The sequence below is a fragment of the Nuphar pumila genome, chromosome 15 (assembly GCF_984573655.1).
Source record: "Nuphar pumila chromosome 15, dmNupPumi1.hap1.1, whole genome shotgun sequence".
Classification (NCBI taxonomy): Eukaryota; Viridiplantae; Streptophyta; class Magnoliopsida; order Nymphaeales; family Nymphaeaceae; genus Nuphar; species Nuphar pumila.
This window is the reverse complement of record NC_143263.1, coordinates 13,084,559-13,101,786: the sequence shown is the minus strand read 5'-3', so window position 1 is coordinate 13,101,786 and position 17,228 is coordinate 13,084,559. Positions and strand designations below refer to the sequence as shown.

Here is a 17,228-nt window from a genome sequence, read left to right as displayed (position 1 = left end):
ATATTCAAATAATTCAAATCATTTACATCAAGTATTGCAATACAACTCATTCATTCGCATCAAGTATTACAATATATTTAAATAATTCAAATCATTCACATCAAGTATTATAATGCATTCGAATAATTCGTATCAAGTATTACAATACATTCAAATAAAATTTTTAATCATTTATATCAAGTATTACAATACAACTCATTCATTCACATCAAATATTACAATACATTCAAATAATTCGAATCATTCACATCAAGTATTGCAATGCATTTAAATAGAGGTTTATATTACAAGATTTTGCTCACTAGCTTGAGAATTCTTTCTCGTCACTTGTTTGACTTTCTTCTTCTTCTTCTTCTTCTTCTTCTTCTTCTTCTTCTTCTTCTTCTTCTTCTTCTTCTTCTTTTTCGTTGTTTACCCATCCACTTGGTACATCATTTGGATCACATTCATCTATGAATGTTTCATCGGCCAATGGAGATATGACATGCATATCATGCGCAACATCGTGACCATAAGCGAAGTCATATATATCATCTGATTGATAGTAATCGCTGTCTTCAACTAACTTATCTTCTTGTAACTGATCATACTCAGGGTATAGTTTGGGCTTCACCTTGCAAGCTGCCCACTATTCATTTCTATCTGACTTTTTTATACTCAGATATAAAGTATAATAAACTTGTTGAGCTTGCGAGGCTAATATGAATGGTTCATATGTTTCAAACATGGATTTATGATTCACCTCCATAATGCCTGAAGCTTTGTCGAGTCTTGTTGCAGTTGGATCAAACCAATGACACTTGAATAAAGTTACCATGTTATTTATGCCTAAGTAAGTCAACTTCATTATTTTCTCTATAACACCATAGTAATCATGTTCATTTTCACCGTAGCTGCTACCCTTGACACACACGCCACTATTCATCATTGATTTGTTTATACCATAATCTTTTGTATGAAATCGATAGCCATTTACGATGTACCCGTTATAGCATTGCACAACTTTGGTCGGACCATTTTCTAAATCACATATTCCTTGATCTTTAACATCACCATGGCGGACCTACGCACAGACAAAAACAATGATTGTGATCACGACCAATTAAGTAACTTAGTGTTGTTTACAAGTACAAAATTTATGTTAGCTTCTTTGTCAACTGTTTCAACCACTCAACAAACTTAGTTTCACGTTCTTTTTGTACTTCTGCATCAGTGAGATGTGAAACTTCTCTTTGCAACTCCAGATCAAATCGTCTGCAAAGCACAAATACTTATATTATCGAGTCATGTATCTACATATAGAACATAAAAGGATTTATAATTGTGTTGCGTCTAAATATACTCACTCGATGTATGGGTCGATCGTTGAGCAATTAAAAGCATATAGATGTGTGTTGTGTCTTGCTCTCGATCTGTCAAGAGCCTTGATCGACAACTACCAAATGCATGCCCAAGTGGTTGAAATATTGACAGCGTGTCAGCTACAGTTACTTGTTCTCCATCATCGTTACGGGGCGGGCATGTGCAACGTGTTGGCGTATGAGGTTCAAAGTACATAGATGAGAAATTTAAAATCTCTTCTAAAGTGTACGCCTCACAAATAGAGCTTTCTACTCTTGCTTTATTACGAACCTTTTTTTTGAGGTCGAACATGCATCTGGCAAAAATATACATTTCAAATTTTAAATATCTGTCATTAAAGAGACAAATATAAAAAAGCATATACCTTTCAAATGAGTACATCCATCGATATTGCACAGGGTCACCAACCCTTAGTTCATATGGCAAATGTATGATCAAATGTTCCATAACATCAAAAAATGCTGGCAGAAATATCTTTTCTAGCAGACAAACATTGGTGATGACAGAGACCTCGAGATTCTTTACATCTGATACTACGACCTCCGATGTGGACAATGTTCTGAAAAATCCGCTCAACTCAGACAATAACCCCCATATAGGTTTGTCTAACATATCATGGAATGCTAGGGGTATCAATCGTTGCATAAAGATATGACAATCGTGGCTCTTCAACCCATATAACTGTCCATCGTCAATCTTCACAGCCCGAGCAATGTTAGAGACATATCCATCCGAAAATCTCAATTATCTCAACCATTGACATACATGTTTTATTTGATCAGGTCCGAGCACGTACTTTGTCTTTGGTTTCAGTATTTTGCCATTATACTCTTTGAGTTCCAATTCTGGTTTTTTACATATTAATTTTAAATCCATACGGGCCTTCGGATTATCCTTCATTTTCCCTTTAGCATTCATTATTGTATTGAACACATTATCAAACACATTTTCTCCACATGCATCACATTCAAATTATGTCGTATCAATAGGGTCGGCCAATACGGTAGTTCCCAAAAAATAGATTTCTTTATCCAATTATGATCCTTCCCAAATCCACGGAAGGGTGTAGGACTGTGGGCATCTGTTAATACATCTGGAAAGTATCGCAATCTTCTTAGAATCTTTATGCCAGACAATCTTGTGGATGAACCTTCTATTTCAGTTGTGTCTACTTTAAACGCATTCTTTTGTCGTCGAAACGGATGGTCGTTGGGTAGAAATCGACAATGGCACTCAAACCAGCAAGGCTTTCTTCCATGCCTTAATCTAAAAGCTTTGGAATCCTCCATGCAGTACGGACATGCCAACCTCCCATGTGTGCTCCAACCAGATAACATACCATATGCAGGGAAGTCACTGATTGTCCATAGAACAATGACTTTCATGTTGAAATTTTGTTTTTTGTAGGCATCATACGTGGTAACACCGTCATCCCACAATACTTTTAGTTCATCAATCAATGACCTTAAATATATATCAAGATTTTGGTCAGGTGAGGTCAGACCAGGGATCAACAGAGACAAGAAAAGATTTGGATGTTTCATACACAAACTTGGTGGAAGGTTGTATGGAGTTACAAATACTGGCCAACATGAGTATGGAGTTGATCTACCCCCAAATGGATTAAATTCATTTGTACATAGACTGAGTCTAACATTTCGCACTTCCATTGCGAAGTTCTGATGAGTACAATCAAAGTGCTTCCAAGCTTCAGCGTCAACAGGATGCGTGATCTTGTTTTCATCGTGTCGAACTTTATTTGCATGTCATCTCATGTGTTTAGGTGTCCTTGAAGACATATACAATCGCTGCAATCTAGGAGTGATAGGAAAGTAGCAGAGTGACTTGTATGAAACTTCTTTTGATCTCGTGCTACCATTGCCTCTTGTCTTTGGCTTGAACCGAGGATGGCCACATGACGGACATGATATGTTATTTTTCTGCTCCTTGAAATACAACATGCAGTGATTTGGATAAGCATCAATCTTTTTGTAACCCATACTTAGAGCGTTGACCATAACTTTCGCACGATAGAAATTTTATGATAATTTCTCATCTTTGGGCAACATACTCTTCATAATCATGCACAAACGGTTAAAACATGATTGACTCAAATTATACTCGGACTTCAAATTCATTAGTTGAAGAACTGCAGATAAGATAGTGTGACTCTTGCAACTGTTCCAAAGTGGCTCATCAGCATCTCTAAGTAAATCATAAAATCTACTAGCTGCATCGTTTGGTGATTCTTCATCTACGGCAGTTCTTACATCACTAGAACTCATAGCAGAACCTAGTTCTGTTCCTGCGGCATCAAATATCAAATCCGTATATGGATTATCGTGCACCACATTCACTCGTGCATCAACATCGTTTCTAAATTCTTCTCCATTAAACGTCTAGTTCTGATAATCACTCATAAAACCCTTTCTGTATAGGTGATGTCTAACGCTATGAGGTTCTACAAATCGATTATTCTTATAAATCTTGCAGGGACACCTAATCTGACCTGTGGGATCCACTGTACTGACACTTGCCGTTGCAAATTCAATAAATCTTTTAACATCATTCATATATTCATGCGATAACTCATTGTCCACTATCCTACGGTACATCCATTCACGGTTTGCAGTCATTTTCTTATGATGTTACGAATAATAACCTAACGAATTAAAAGAAAACAATCAGAATGCTACGATAAAGAAAATATCAAATTTATCATGAAATATATGATGTCATATAATAACAAGAATTTTGATGCATGCATTGATAACTTAATATTTTTATATGCAAACTATTAATGACACGATACAATAATTTGAAGCATGCTTTCATTACACAATTTCACATGGAAGTCATAATCAAATTGAAAGTAACTACATGCAAGCATGAATACAATTACATCAAACATTGCAATACATCATAATCATTCATATCAAACAAACGACAAACATGTACCTGCAGCAAACACACTTCAATATTTCACTAACTACTATCATGCCTAGCATGGACTCCGTACTCCAAAAATAAGAACACTTCTATATTCATACATTAAAATCATGCTCAGCATGATCTCCAAAATACAACAAAGCAACCCTAAATATCAACAACTAAGTGTGTGTGTGTGAATAATAAAGTGTTACATCTAATAAATTGAATAACATGTGATACACTTGCATCACTTACTCACCACGGGTATTTACCCGATTTGCATTGTTTTTGTCACTTACTTACCACAGGTGGCTGAGCACAAGCTGGTTCCATTGAAAAATCTGCATAAAAAAATGTTGTTTTAAAATGAAGTCACCACAAAAAAAAAGAGCTTGTTCCGGCAGGGGGTCGACCCCCTTACGGAACATAGGGGGTTAAGCCCCTTACGGAACATAGGGGGTTAACCCCCTTACGGAACATAGGGGGTTAACTGACCCCCTGTTCTGGCAGGGGGTCGACCCCCTGCCTGTTCCGGCAGGGGGTCGACCTCCAGTCTTTCCGGCAGTGAGTCGACCCCCTGCCGGAACAGGCAGGGGGTGGACCCCCTACCGGAACAGGCAGGGGGTGGACCCCCTACACGAACAGGCAGAGGTTGTTGTTCCGGCAAGGGGTTAAGCCCCTGCCTGGGTCGACCCCCTGCCGGAACAACAGGGGGTCAACCCCTTGCCGAAAAATGCGGGGGGGGGGGCGACCACCTCGTTTATCTGTCTCCGGGCGGCGGCGAACGGCAGGGCCTACGGATGGTGGGACCGGTGAACGGCCGGAACGGGCGAACGGTGGGAGCGAGAGCAGCGAAAGAAGAAAAAAAAAAGTTGTCTGGGATTAGGGTTATTCGAAAATTAGCGACAGATTAATTTCGTCGCTAAGCCAACATAAATCAAATTTACGAAACTAACGACGAAATATAGTCCGTCGCCAATTCCGTCGCTAATTAGCGACAAAAAATCTTTTGTCGCAAACATCGTCGCCAAATGTTGCGGGCGTTACGACAAAACAATATGTCGCAAAATCCATCGCTAATTAGTGACGGATGTTACGACGGAATATATTCCGTCGCTATCATTCATTATAGCGACGGATTTTTTTTGCTCGTCAATCCGTCGCTAACTAGCGACATAAGTATTCTGTCGCTAAAGTCCGTCGCTAACAACGTATTTTCTCGTAGTGACACTCCAGTTGCACTTTTCCATTTCATTCACCCAACCTTTATCGTATGATTTATATTTCCATCAATTTATCCATACTTTTGAATGATAGATCTCAAATATTTGAAACAATCATCCACCGGTATTTCTTGCTCACCAAGCTTCACTACACTCCCATCACTACATAAGCCCAAAAAAAATTTATTATAGGGGCGCGCTCCCCTGACCCTCGCCCGCATAGTGAAACCTGCGTCGGGGGAACCCCCGAACCCCCCTTTTTGTGAAGGAAAAAACTATGAATCAGGCAAAAATGAGAAGGTGCTCATGTATTGTAACACAAACTAAAAACAAAGGCGAAACATGTAAATCTATTTACGAAGAGCGGGAGGACATTGTCATCCAACGCATAAGTATTTTATTAGAGAACACTTCCTTCAAAAGCATATCTACCTATTTTTTTTATATTATTTTATTATAAAATCATCGTGGTCAACATTGACATATGAATTATCACGGATCTATATTCCTCTACGTACACATGAACACACAATTTGTGTTTCAGCCACAACCCACCACCCTCTCATCGGAGCTAGCGTTTCTGTTTGCATTTTGGATGAATGCCACGAGGTTTTGTTGACTTTTAAACGTTTTAAAATGCAAATCGGGCGGCCATGATGTCAGAGTGAGCAAAATTGCTCATGTTCAGCATGCTTCCCTCTCCTCGTGGACCGATCTCGCATTTAAAGCCATTCCACTTTTTGAGGGCTTATATTTTTTGTTATATATATATTTTGTAAAAGCGGAAAGCTTGAGTCGCATACGGAGACTCCCAATCTCCATGTTTCATTTGTATATGCAATATCGTTCCAAAGATCATTGTTGAGTCTCTTTCCGTCCGTTTTGAGGCCCTAATTTCTTACTCTGAAATGCTCATCGTCTCCGCATTGGCTGCCCCATCTTTCATCTGACCTTTCCATTGTTCTCTTTCTGTTGTTATGCCTTCAAACAATGTCATCAGGTTCAGATGCTTAACCCCCATTAAACCACTCCCATTGGGTGATCTAAGTAGGTCCAATTAAAAGAATATGTGATGGTGCAATCCTAATCCATAAACTTGTGCCATCAATTCAAAACCATCTCTCACCACCATCATGGGAACCCTGGACACTCGTCGGTTTTCTCCAGGCCGTCGAGAAGGAGACGCCGGAGCCGTGTTCGTTCTCGAATCCAAAGGTGCACCGGAAATCTTTGCTTTCTTTTCTTTTTCTTTTTCTTTTTTTTTTCGAATCAGCGTTTCATCAATTAGAATATTTGCACTCTACCAAATTGCAGTAACTTGTCACTTTGGTCTTCCTTGTTCCGATTTGTTCAGTTTCTTTTGCTCTCGTTCTGGTTAGAGGAGCATCAACCGATGAAATCATATCACGAACTCATATGATGTGTTATTTTGCAACTTTGGCTAAAGAATTTCATTTTATTTTTCTTTTCCCGGTGGGTGATTCGGACATAGCCAGATATGTTCTTAAAAAAAGTATTAGCAAGGAAAGATCTCATGGTATTTTGAGAAAAAAAAAATCTTAGGAAAATGTCGGTATATATAAAATAACATAAAAAATATGCAAAAAAGTGTTTATATTTCTCGACGTTAATATCTTTGTAGATATTAGCGATTTTCGAGTGTCTCCATTTATTTTGAAAGGAATTTTTGGCTGTGAATGGCTTGGAGGAACATATAAGTGTTTCTATGGCTTGGAGGCATGGCTTCAAATGGAGGATTTTTTCTCTTTTCGGATCTTTTACTGATGGATGCCACAGCACCAAAGTTTTCTTGTTGTTTTGGATGAATTGATGACTCTCTAATCATTCTTCTTAGCATCCAATTGAAGTTGGGGAATGATCGTTTTCTATTAAAAAAAAAAAAGGATCATTCTTATTCTTGGTGTTCTTGAATTAATGCTATTTGGATTGTTTGTGGAAAAAAAAAGGAAAATGGTGGCACGCCGGATTTCACCTAACGACGGCAATCGTAGGCCCGACGATCTTGACGTTGCCGTATGCCTTCCGGGGGATGGGATGGGCTCTTGGCATCGTTTCGTTGACGGTGACGGGAATGGTTACCTTCTACTCCTACTACCTCATGTCCAAGGTGCTGGACCACTGCGAGAATGAGGGCCGCCGGCACATCAGATTCCGGGAGCTCGCTGCCGACATTCTAGGCAAGATGGCACTCTCAGTGTTTCTTCTCTTCTTCCTTTTTTTCTTCGTGTTTTTTCCAATGTTATCAGTATATCGGCCCGGCCCATACGCATGGTATCGTTTGAACTGGGGATGGAGGACATAAATCGGAGATGAAAGCAGGAATGGAGGTCCGGATTTTGAGATGGGGCAGGGATGGAGACCTTGTCTCCCACCCCCACCCGGTCCACTGCCATCCCTACCTAGTGATAAAGGCAGAGCTCTTGTGAGCTTCATGGTTTGAGAATGCTAGATCATGGCTCTGCAAAATTGAGTTGGAATCAACCTTAGTTTAAAAAAAAAATTTATTAAATCAATTTGATCCAAAACATGATTCTTAGTGAATAAGTAATGATAAATACATCAATAATTTTGAATTAAGCAAAAAAAACACATGTAAGTGCATTTTTAAAAGGGTCTAAAATAGACTGCAAGGTGAATGGTTTTTAATCTACACATTACTCTGATTAGTTAAACATTCTTCTTTGCTCTTCTTGGTCTACTACTAAATGCTTTTTTTTTTATTCTGTTAAGTTGTTTCCGACTAACCCTTTTTATTTGTGCATCTTTTTTCTATAGACAGGCTGGTGTTAGGCATCTTTTTTCTATAGAAGTTTTTCCATAGAAACATTTCAATGGTTTTTAATTTTTACTTTATATAAATATTTTTTTAACTATTCAAGTGAAACGATTTCCAGTAAAATCAGCCCTATTCGGACTAATGTTGCCAATTTTGGCAGAAAATCGATTTCCTGTAAAAGCCATTTATGCATGCGTTTGGGCATCACACAATAGAGTCCATTTTTTTTTTTTTACAGAGAAAGCTGAGGTTAGGCAGACCCTATCAATTATACAACTATACCATAGGGATTCGAACTTGCAACGTCCCAACACAAGGTGCCGTGCACTAATTGCTGCTGCCACACAAGCGGAGTCTCTGTTGGTAATGGAGACCAAAGTTGGAGCTCCATGAGCATTTCTATGAAACGGACTTCATGAAGGTGGTCAGGTTTGCTATGGAAAACCAAATACATGTGAAGATTTGGAGATCGTGAACTTGGTCACCGATCATGGTCTCCGCAAATAATATCATTAGGGGCGTGTTTGACATGCTGGATAAACGCCTCCCGGACATCTGGGTGGTGTTCTATTCAGAACACAAGGGTCGCATCCCTTCAGAAACAATCCACCAGTGGCACCCCCTGGGGACCACCTTATCCCTGCATTTCAAACGCAGTACACACTGTACATAGGGACGACTTTGTCTACCTTGACCGATTGCACTGTGATTCAAACGCCTCTTAAAGGCATGTTTGTGTTATGTCATTTTCATGAGAAATTATTGAGTTGGCATCCCTTTTCCTTCATCTTCCATCATCCCTACTGAAACAAACATCAAATCATCATGGTAAAAAAGTACCATGCTGGTGCAAGTGGGTTTCAATTTTTTCTCACCACCTGTCACTTTTCATAGAGTAAGAATTCAATCTTTTGACATAGGATGGGTTCATCCTACACTCAATCCTAGCCGTCCAATCAACCGCTAGAATTGGTCCACATGTTCACCTGAATGTAGACTACAAGGACTGGATCTCTTTTGTTTTTCATTGAAAATCATGCCTCCCCACTTTGAAAAACGTCATCATGAAAGGGCTGACCCCCAAGATTTTTTAAAAATCCATGCCCACTCCTGTGAAAAACCTTTTCTTCATCTGAGAATAAATCAAATGCGTTGATTGACCTTAAACCCCTGTGAGATTCACATGCACTTGAATGATGGAGAAAAGATAGAGAAGACATTTAGGCAGATTTTATTTTTAACCTTTGATAAAACTGTTTAGGCGGATTGTATCTCATATTTCCTTTGAAACCACATTTATCTACTTTTTTACAACATTGAAATAAATATATTGACATGATGTGACCTTAAATAGGCAAGTCCACAGAAAAAACACGTAATGATCCATGCCAAATTACCATATGGACTCTTAAGGGCCATTCTTTTTATTATCTGTCACAGGGCCATGGAATCACCTTCCAAAAGTTTGTTTGATGACTAGCCACTACTATATATGCATTGATTATATCTTTGATTATTCATAAAAGAAGACATGAACAAGACATATGTTTAACAAATGATACACACAGCTTGACTTTTTTTAATGCAATGTCAACCCCCTCTCCCTTCAAAGCATAATGATCTTTAAGTATATACAGCTGTTTTTTTTAAAGGCAAGCTGGGGTTAGGCAGAACCCCACCAGTTATTATTCAACATACCACTGGGGTTTGAACCTGCAACCTCTAACCACAAGGAGATGCATGCGCATTGACAGCTCCTACCAACCTTGCAGAGCCCTGTTGGTATATACAGCTGTTACCGTCGGCAATCGTAGATATTCTAAGACAACACACAAAAATTTGACCGAAACCAACATGTTTGGCTATGTGCCGAATAATTTTTTATTATTATAGTGAATGCAGGTTTAGTTCTTGATCTTTTTTATTGATTTGATCTCCCTCTTAAGTGTTTTTTTTTTTTTTATTCCATAATCGTTATTCTCAGGTTCTGGCTTGATGTTTTACTTTGTCATCTGTGTGCAAACCGCCATTAATAGTGGAGTTGGGGTTGGGTGCATATTGCTAGCTGGAGAGTGCCTTGAGGTGAACTTTTCTTTCCTCATCTTCACTCTTTTACCTCTATCTTTGAAGCAATTATCTATTTCATTATTCGTTAATTATTCCCAAAAGGGAAAGAGAATGGAATCTACTAATTAAGTGGTAGGGCAATTTTATCAAATAAAAAAATGGATGGGAATATATTTTTCCTTTTTTTATGTAGCGAAGAATATATTTGTCATTGAAAAAGTAAGACGGAGCATTAACTAATTACAAAGTAAGAAAGTAAGTATTTTTTATTCGTAGGATAAGATGCATCTTTATCTTGTGACCTTTCACATGAACCCATCAAAAGCATCTATCAAGAACTGTATTTTGTAATACAAGAATAAAAAGAGGCATCTAAGTGGAAATAGCAAACAATGGCGACTGCTTAAACAGTTTTTTTTTTTTTTGATAGGCAAGCTGGGGTTAAGCATACCCCCACCAGTTATACAAGGTACCATTGGGCTTTGAACTTGCAACATCCCAACACAATCTGACACGCACTAACTTTCTTTTTGGGGATAGGCAAGAGGTTAGGCAGTCCCCTACCAGCTTATTTCATTAAGTATAAACCAGTTTTTTTTCTTTGACAGAGAAAGCTGGGGTTAGGTAGACCCCTACCAGTTATACAACCATATACTATTGGGATTCGAACTTGCAATGTCCCAACACAAGGTGACGTTTGGTAAGTATAAATCAAAATTACATGAGGTGGGAGTTTAACAATATAGGATGCCAGTCAGGGGGTGATCTTTCCAAGACTCGATCACCCTGCTCTAGCCAACTTAGCTAGTGTCCTGGCCAAAACATTTGTGGCAACCCAGTTTTTATCAGCAACACATGGGCCAAAACTCAAAAACAAATTTTCACAAAAAAAACAATTTCCGTCATCATTAATTCTTTTTCATATAAAAAAACTGATATATGTCATTATTCTCCTTAATTGTTGTTAATGAGGTATCTTGATACTTATGGATCAACCTTTTGAAGGTCGTAATTGTCCCCATGCCCTTGGACCCTTCGTACATTATGTGGCATGGTCACTATGCTGCATTGGAGCCGATCCAGTGGCCGGGCCCGAGTACTTTACAAAGTACTCGGACCACACAAAACACAGAAAATCGCCACAGCAGCGATTTTCTGTGTTTTGTGTTTGCGTTATGTTGCTTGTGGGGTGTGTGCAAATGAGATTCACTTTCTAAATCTCATGAGAACTCGAATCTCATCGGGTCTCATTTGCAAAAGCTTGGTTTTGGGGTGTTGTGTACAACTCACTTTTTAAGTTTGGTTGCTTTTGGGGTGAAGTGCAAATGAGATTCACTTTCTAAATCTCATGAGATCGAACCAAACGAACCCATCAAGGTTGTTAAATGCGATGAGGTGAAGCGAGGCGTTGAGCCTGCGCTTCGCCTGAGGCGTACGCCTCTCACAACATAAGACTCTCAACTATCAGTGGTATTATCTAAAATATCGTAAAAATATGTGGCATCACACTCAACGGCTCGCACTAGTGATCTTACTTCTCTTGGAGGGCTTCGTATGTGATCTTACTTCTCAAGTATCCGTGGTACTTTTTTTATATTTACTTTAAGCGCCTCACAGCAACGCCTCAGTACCTTGAGCGTGTGCCTTGCCTCTGAGGCGTACGCCTCTCACAACACTGGAACCCATAGTTATTTTCTGTCTTTGTATTTTAAACAAAAAATACAAAGATTATGTACATGACCTTGGTAGATGCATTCAGGACACTTGTCTGCAATTTTGCTTTTGAGTTTTACCTGCATTTATAACTATTATTCTGACATATTGGTGGTTGTAAATTTGTTGCTGTGGTGAAAGATTATTTACACGAGCTTTTATCCCGATGGGCCCTTGCGATTATACCAGTTCATAGCAATGGTTACGGTGGTGATGATACTTCTCTCTCAGATGCCATCTTTCCACTCCCTAAGATACATAAGCCTAGCCTCCCTCATCCTCAGCTTGGGCTACTCTTTCGTGCTTGTCGTAGCATGCATTCATTCAGGTATATGGACGATAAATTTAAGTTCACTATGGGATCATTCATTATATAGATCAATGTTATACGTATCGTTTCGGCTGAAAATCGATAAGCTTCGCCTCTGAATCGGTTATTTTTTAATAAATGTAAAAAAAATACTTAAAAATTAATTTTTTATAACTTTTTAATGATTTTAACACGTGTCTCATTATGATTGACACGTAATATTTTTTATTGTTTTTTTGGCGGACACAGAACGGTTTGGTTCGGACTCAGTGACTCTAAACCTGGGTCTGTCTTTGAGGTGCTGGTACCAGGTCTAGACCCAAGCCCTAGCGGGTCTACTATAAGAAAGAACAACATTGGTCCTATAAGGATTACATAAACCAGACCTAGTGCATTTTCTGTAAAATAATATTTTTTATCTTTTTTATATTAAAAAAATCATAGGTCTTAATCGGAACATGGGTCAGACCTGGGTCTGGTATGAAATTTTACAAACTATACCTGGCTTCATATACTAATTGGACTCTTTTGTTGGACCCAATTTATAATCACACCACCTTTTTTATCACCAAACCCTGACCATATAGGGTTTGGTATGGGTCGGATGCGGGTCAAACCCTTTGGCTCCCCCCTGGTTGGGCCAAAAGACTAGATCTGCTTTGAAAAAAAAAACGTAGATCACTTTGCAAGATTAATTTTATAAAAAACAATAAAAAATGAAAAAGAAAGAGGTGTTTGTACCTACAAATGAGTTATATATATATATATATATATATATATATATATATATATATATATATATAACCAACGTCTTTTCCCATTTTTGTTTGCAAAAATTAATTTTGGACAGAGAATCAGGTTAGGTGTACCCCCTTATGTTAATAATGTCTGGGTTGAGTTGGATGCCCTTCATCTTCTCAATGGCATCCAACCTCTGCACATTTTGCCTTCATTCTAATCGGTCCATTAATTCAGAATGCTTTAGATGCCGTCCATCCGAAACCATGTATGGATCTCAAAAGTCAGAAAACAGGCAAACCAACCATAGCATTGGATGCCATTCATAACCAGCATGCAGGGCATCTGAATAACCCCTGGCGGTGGCACGGTCAGGGGTATCCCTAACCTGATCCTTTTCGCCCTGCAATTTACATTCAAGGTGCTGTGGATCTGTTTCATATTTGAGAATGTTAGCTGTGTATCTAATCTTTTTTAGACAGATATAGTTGGGGGTTAGCCAGACCCCTACTAGTTATACAACCATACCATTTGGGTTTCGAACTTGCAACGTTCCAACACAATGACGTGCACTAACTGCTTCTGCCAGACAAGGGATCTAGATCAATCAATTTGGTTTTCATGTCATTCGTTGAGAAAAATCATTTGTTGTCGCTTTCTAATAATTTGGTTTCTGGTTAATTCGTTGCAGGATACTCCAAGAACGCCCCACAGAAAGATTATTCGATGGAGTCATCCAAGTCCGCTCGGGCATTTAGTGCCTTCACATCCATCTCCATCCTTGCTTCTGTATTTGGTAATGGGATTCTGCCCGAGATCCAGGTGATTAGCGTTCCTTGAAAATTAGTGAATGCCCACCGTTCAACTGGTGGGCTCGGTAATGGTTTTAAAAAAAAACAGCCATGTTAATTTTTGACAGTACAGATCAAGCTAACTGAACCCAAAATTTACATTTACTCTATTCATTATGGTTGTATAAAGCTCATGAAGACCTTCGAAATGCATCTTCACGTGCCTACGTAAGTTAACTGGTAGCTTCCCTACAGGGTTTCTTGCTTTAACCCACCTGAAAGTTTGGGGATATTTGGAAAAAGAATTGGTAGATAAATCAAGTAGGAAACAAGTTTTCTGGTCATTTGAAAATTACTCAAAATATTATGCATCAAACTGCCCAACTTCTTGTTTCTCCTCCAGCATCAACAAAAGATGTGTGGGTTAATGAAAACAAATTGCCATGAACTCATGCAATCAAGAACGCTACAATTGCCTTGTTTGGTTCTTATCATCATCACCAAACCTCTCCCTTCCAACAAGAGGGTCAGTCACAATATTGTGATTATTAGCATTGAATCTACCTTGCAGGCAACTTTGGCCCCTCCTGCAACTGGGAAGATGCTGAAAGGGCTCATTATGTGCTACACTGTCATAGTGCTGACATTCTACTCTACCGCCATCAGTGGTTATTGGGCGTTTGGCAACAAAGCAAGTTCAAACATCTTCAAGAGTCTCATGCCTGACAGTGGACCATCACTTGCTCCCACTTGGTTGCTTGGCCTTGGTGTGATCTTTGTGATGTTGCAGCTGTTCGCCATTGGGGTGGTAAGCTTCACACGAACCATCTACAAGCCCAATTGTGTTGAGTATGTTGCATAGGGGTGTCAACAGATCGGGTATGACCCAATCCCGATCCATATATGGTCAGGGTTTGGTTACAAATAAAGGGGTCTGATTAACTATCTGGTTCGGACCCATGAGGTCCGATTATATAATGGGTTGGGTATGGTTTATGAAATTTTACACCAAACCTAGGTCTGACCCGAGTTCTGTTTAAGATCAGCAAAATTTCAATGTAAAAAAATATTATTTCACAGGGTATGGACCGGGTCTGGTTTGTGTCATTCTTATTGGATCCAGTAGGGTTTTCTTATGAAAAAACTGATCAGACCAGAATCTGGATTGATACCCACATCACTTAGTTGGATCCGGGTTTGGATGCACCCATTTTAGCAGGGGTCCGACCTATTGACACCCCTAATGTTGTATAAAACGGCTGTTTACAAGTACGGCACACGCTAACTGCAAGGTTAGATTTGCAGTCAAGTCGTCTTTAAAAAAAAAACATTTTTTTGTTAAATGAATAGATATTTACATATAGACACCTAAGGTATAGGGATGCAAAAGGTTGGGTTTCAGATCCCAAAATACATTGGGGATTTTATAGGTTTGGATCCAGGAGAACCAAATTTTGCAAATTCCTCTCCTTGACCCAACCCATTTGCAACCTCACTAAGGTATGGTGTTTTTACATTTAACTACCTATACTAACAAAATTCCAAATTAATTTTGCTATTAAAAAAAAAAAAAGGTCTAAGCTCTCCTTCCACTCCACACCCAAACCCTGAAAAAAAAAGGTCCAATGCACCACCCATATTGAGCATGAAAAGACCTTCCAAGAGAGGGAAAAAAAGGGCAAAGACTATCTTTTTTTTTAAGTTATGTACGGACGCTAAGTAAGCCGAGGCACCTATTTGAGCAAGTTTCAAGACAGGCATTTATTCCTAATTTCTGCCATATCTTAGGCAGCTATATGTAGATTTCTCTAAAACTCAAAAATATTGATAGGTTCGGCTTGTAAAGAGCTCGTTCAAACTCATAAAATAGGATCAGCAAGCTGAACATGTACTCGGCTCAACGTGTATAACCTGGTAAGAAATATATTTTAGACACATTTTACAAGCATTTTGTTTGTAATCCTATTTCTTTCATCTCTAAAACAAAGTATTTTTCTATAAAAAAGCCAGCCCGAACTCGGTTGACGACTCGCCATGAATCCGAGATGAGGTAAGCTTGAACACTTCAAGTTCGGCTCATTCAGATCGTTGGTCTTACAAGAGAATGCTAAGTCCAACCATTTGCAGGTATACTCTCAAGTTGCATATGAAATCATTGAGAAGAAATCAGCGGATGCAAACCAGGGGGTGTTATCAAGAAGGAACCTTGTTCCAAGGCTGGTGCTACGAACTGCGTACATGACAGCATGTGCATTCATAGCAGCAATGCTTCCATTCTTCGGTGACATAAACGCGGTTGTGGGAGCCATAGGCTTCATTCCTCTGGACTTCATCCTCCCCATGCTCCTCTACAACATAAGCATCAAGCCCCCTCGCACATCCCTCAGGTTCTGGATCAACATCTCCATCATGTTTGTATTTTCTGGCGTTGGAATCATGGGTGCCTTTTCTTCCATCAGACAGCTGATTCTGGATGCTAATAAGTTCAAGCTATTCAGCAACGATGTAGTTGATTGATCATTATTGTATGTTTTCTGCTACTGTAGATTTTAATGCCATGTACAAAGTTTGGAGCAGGCACATGAAGGAAGATGCACACCCTCTAAGCTTTCCTTTTCTCGTGTACCTTTTTTTTTAATAAGGAGAAACCACCTTGATATGTTTCTTTTTTTGTTTAATAACAAGGAAAAACCACCGCTATGGTTACAGGAAGAACGACATTTAAATCGCTGAAATCTGACTTCTGTGTGTTTGGTTATTCAAACATCAATGGCTGACAAATCACAAAATTTTGTGATTTAAAAAATCATATTTTTATAAAAAAAGATATGGTTGATTCTTATTAAAAAACCATGTTGAATCCAACTATAAGGTCAAATTTGAACTTGTATCATAAGATTTAAGAGTAGGAAGATGGGGGATGACATAGGGGATGAGTGGAACCAAAACCCCCTGGCCTTGTTTTTGTGTTTGCCTGTAACACTTCCCCAGAGCAATAGTTTAGTCAAAAAATGATTGTATTGTCATTGTAAAATGACATAATTTTAGAATCTTTTCAATTTATCAAAATCTTCCTCATGTTCGATTCTTGACTTTTTAAAAACATTTTTACCCTTTGCACAAGCAAACCGGTTGATGTTTATGCAATAGATATGTATGTCATCCGAAGGTTGCAACAACTCAATGAAAAAGAGATTTGCATGAACATTTTGTGAACCTAATGAAATTCGCATAAATTATTTACGAACATGGCTAACTTGAATCCCAACACATGAGATTCACATCTGAAATGACAG

At 38.7% G+C, this 17,228-nt stretch overlaps 1 protein-coding gene across 1 annotated transcript; it reads left to right on the top strand.

Annotated features, from left to right (window-relative positions):
* The first annotated feature begins 6,597 nt into the window (after positions 1-6,597).
* Positions 6,598-16,559, top strand: LOC149814546 (putative GABA transporter 2). Its single transcript, XM_089988531.1, has 7 exons — positions 6,598-6,731; positions 7,484-7,714; positions 10,298-10,395; positions 12,235-12,421; positions 13,833-13,963; positions 14,504-14,740; positions 16,060-16,559. The coding sequence occupies exons 1-7, from the start codon at positions 6,650-6,652 to the stop codon at positions 16,447-16,449; spliced, it is 1,356 nt and encodes a 451-aa protein (XP_089844657.1). The 5' UTR covers positions 6,598-6,649; the 3' UTR covers positions 16,450-16,559.
* Positions 16,560-17,228: the final 669 nt, after the last annotated feature.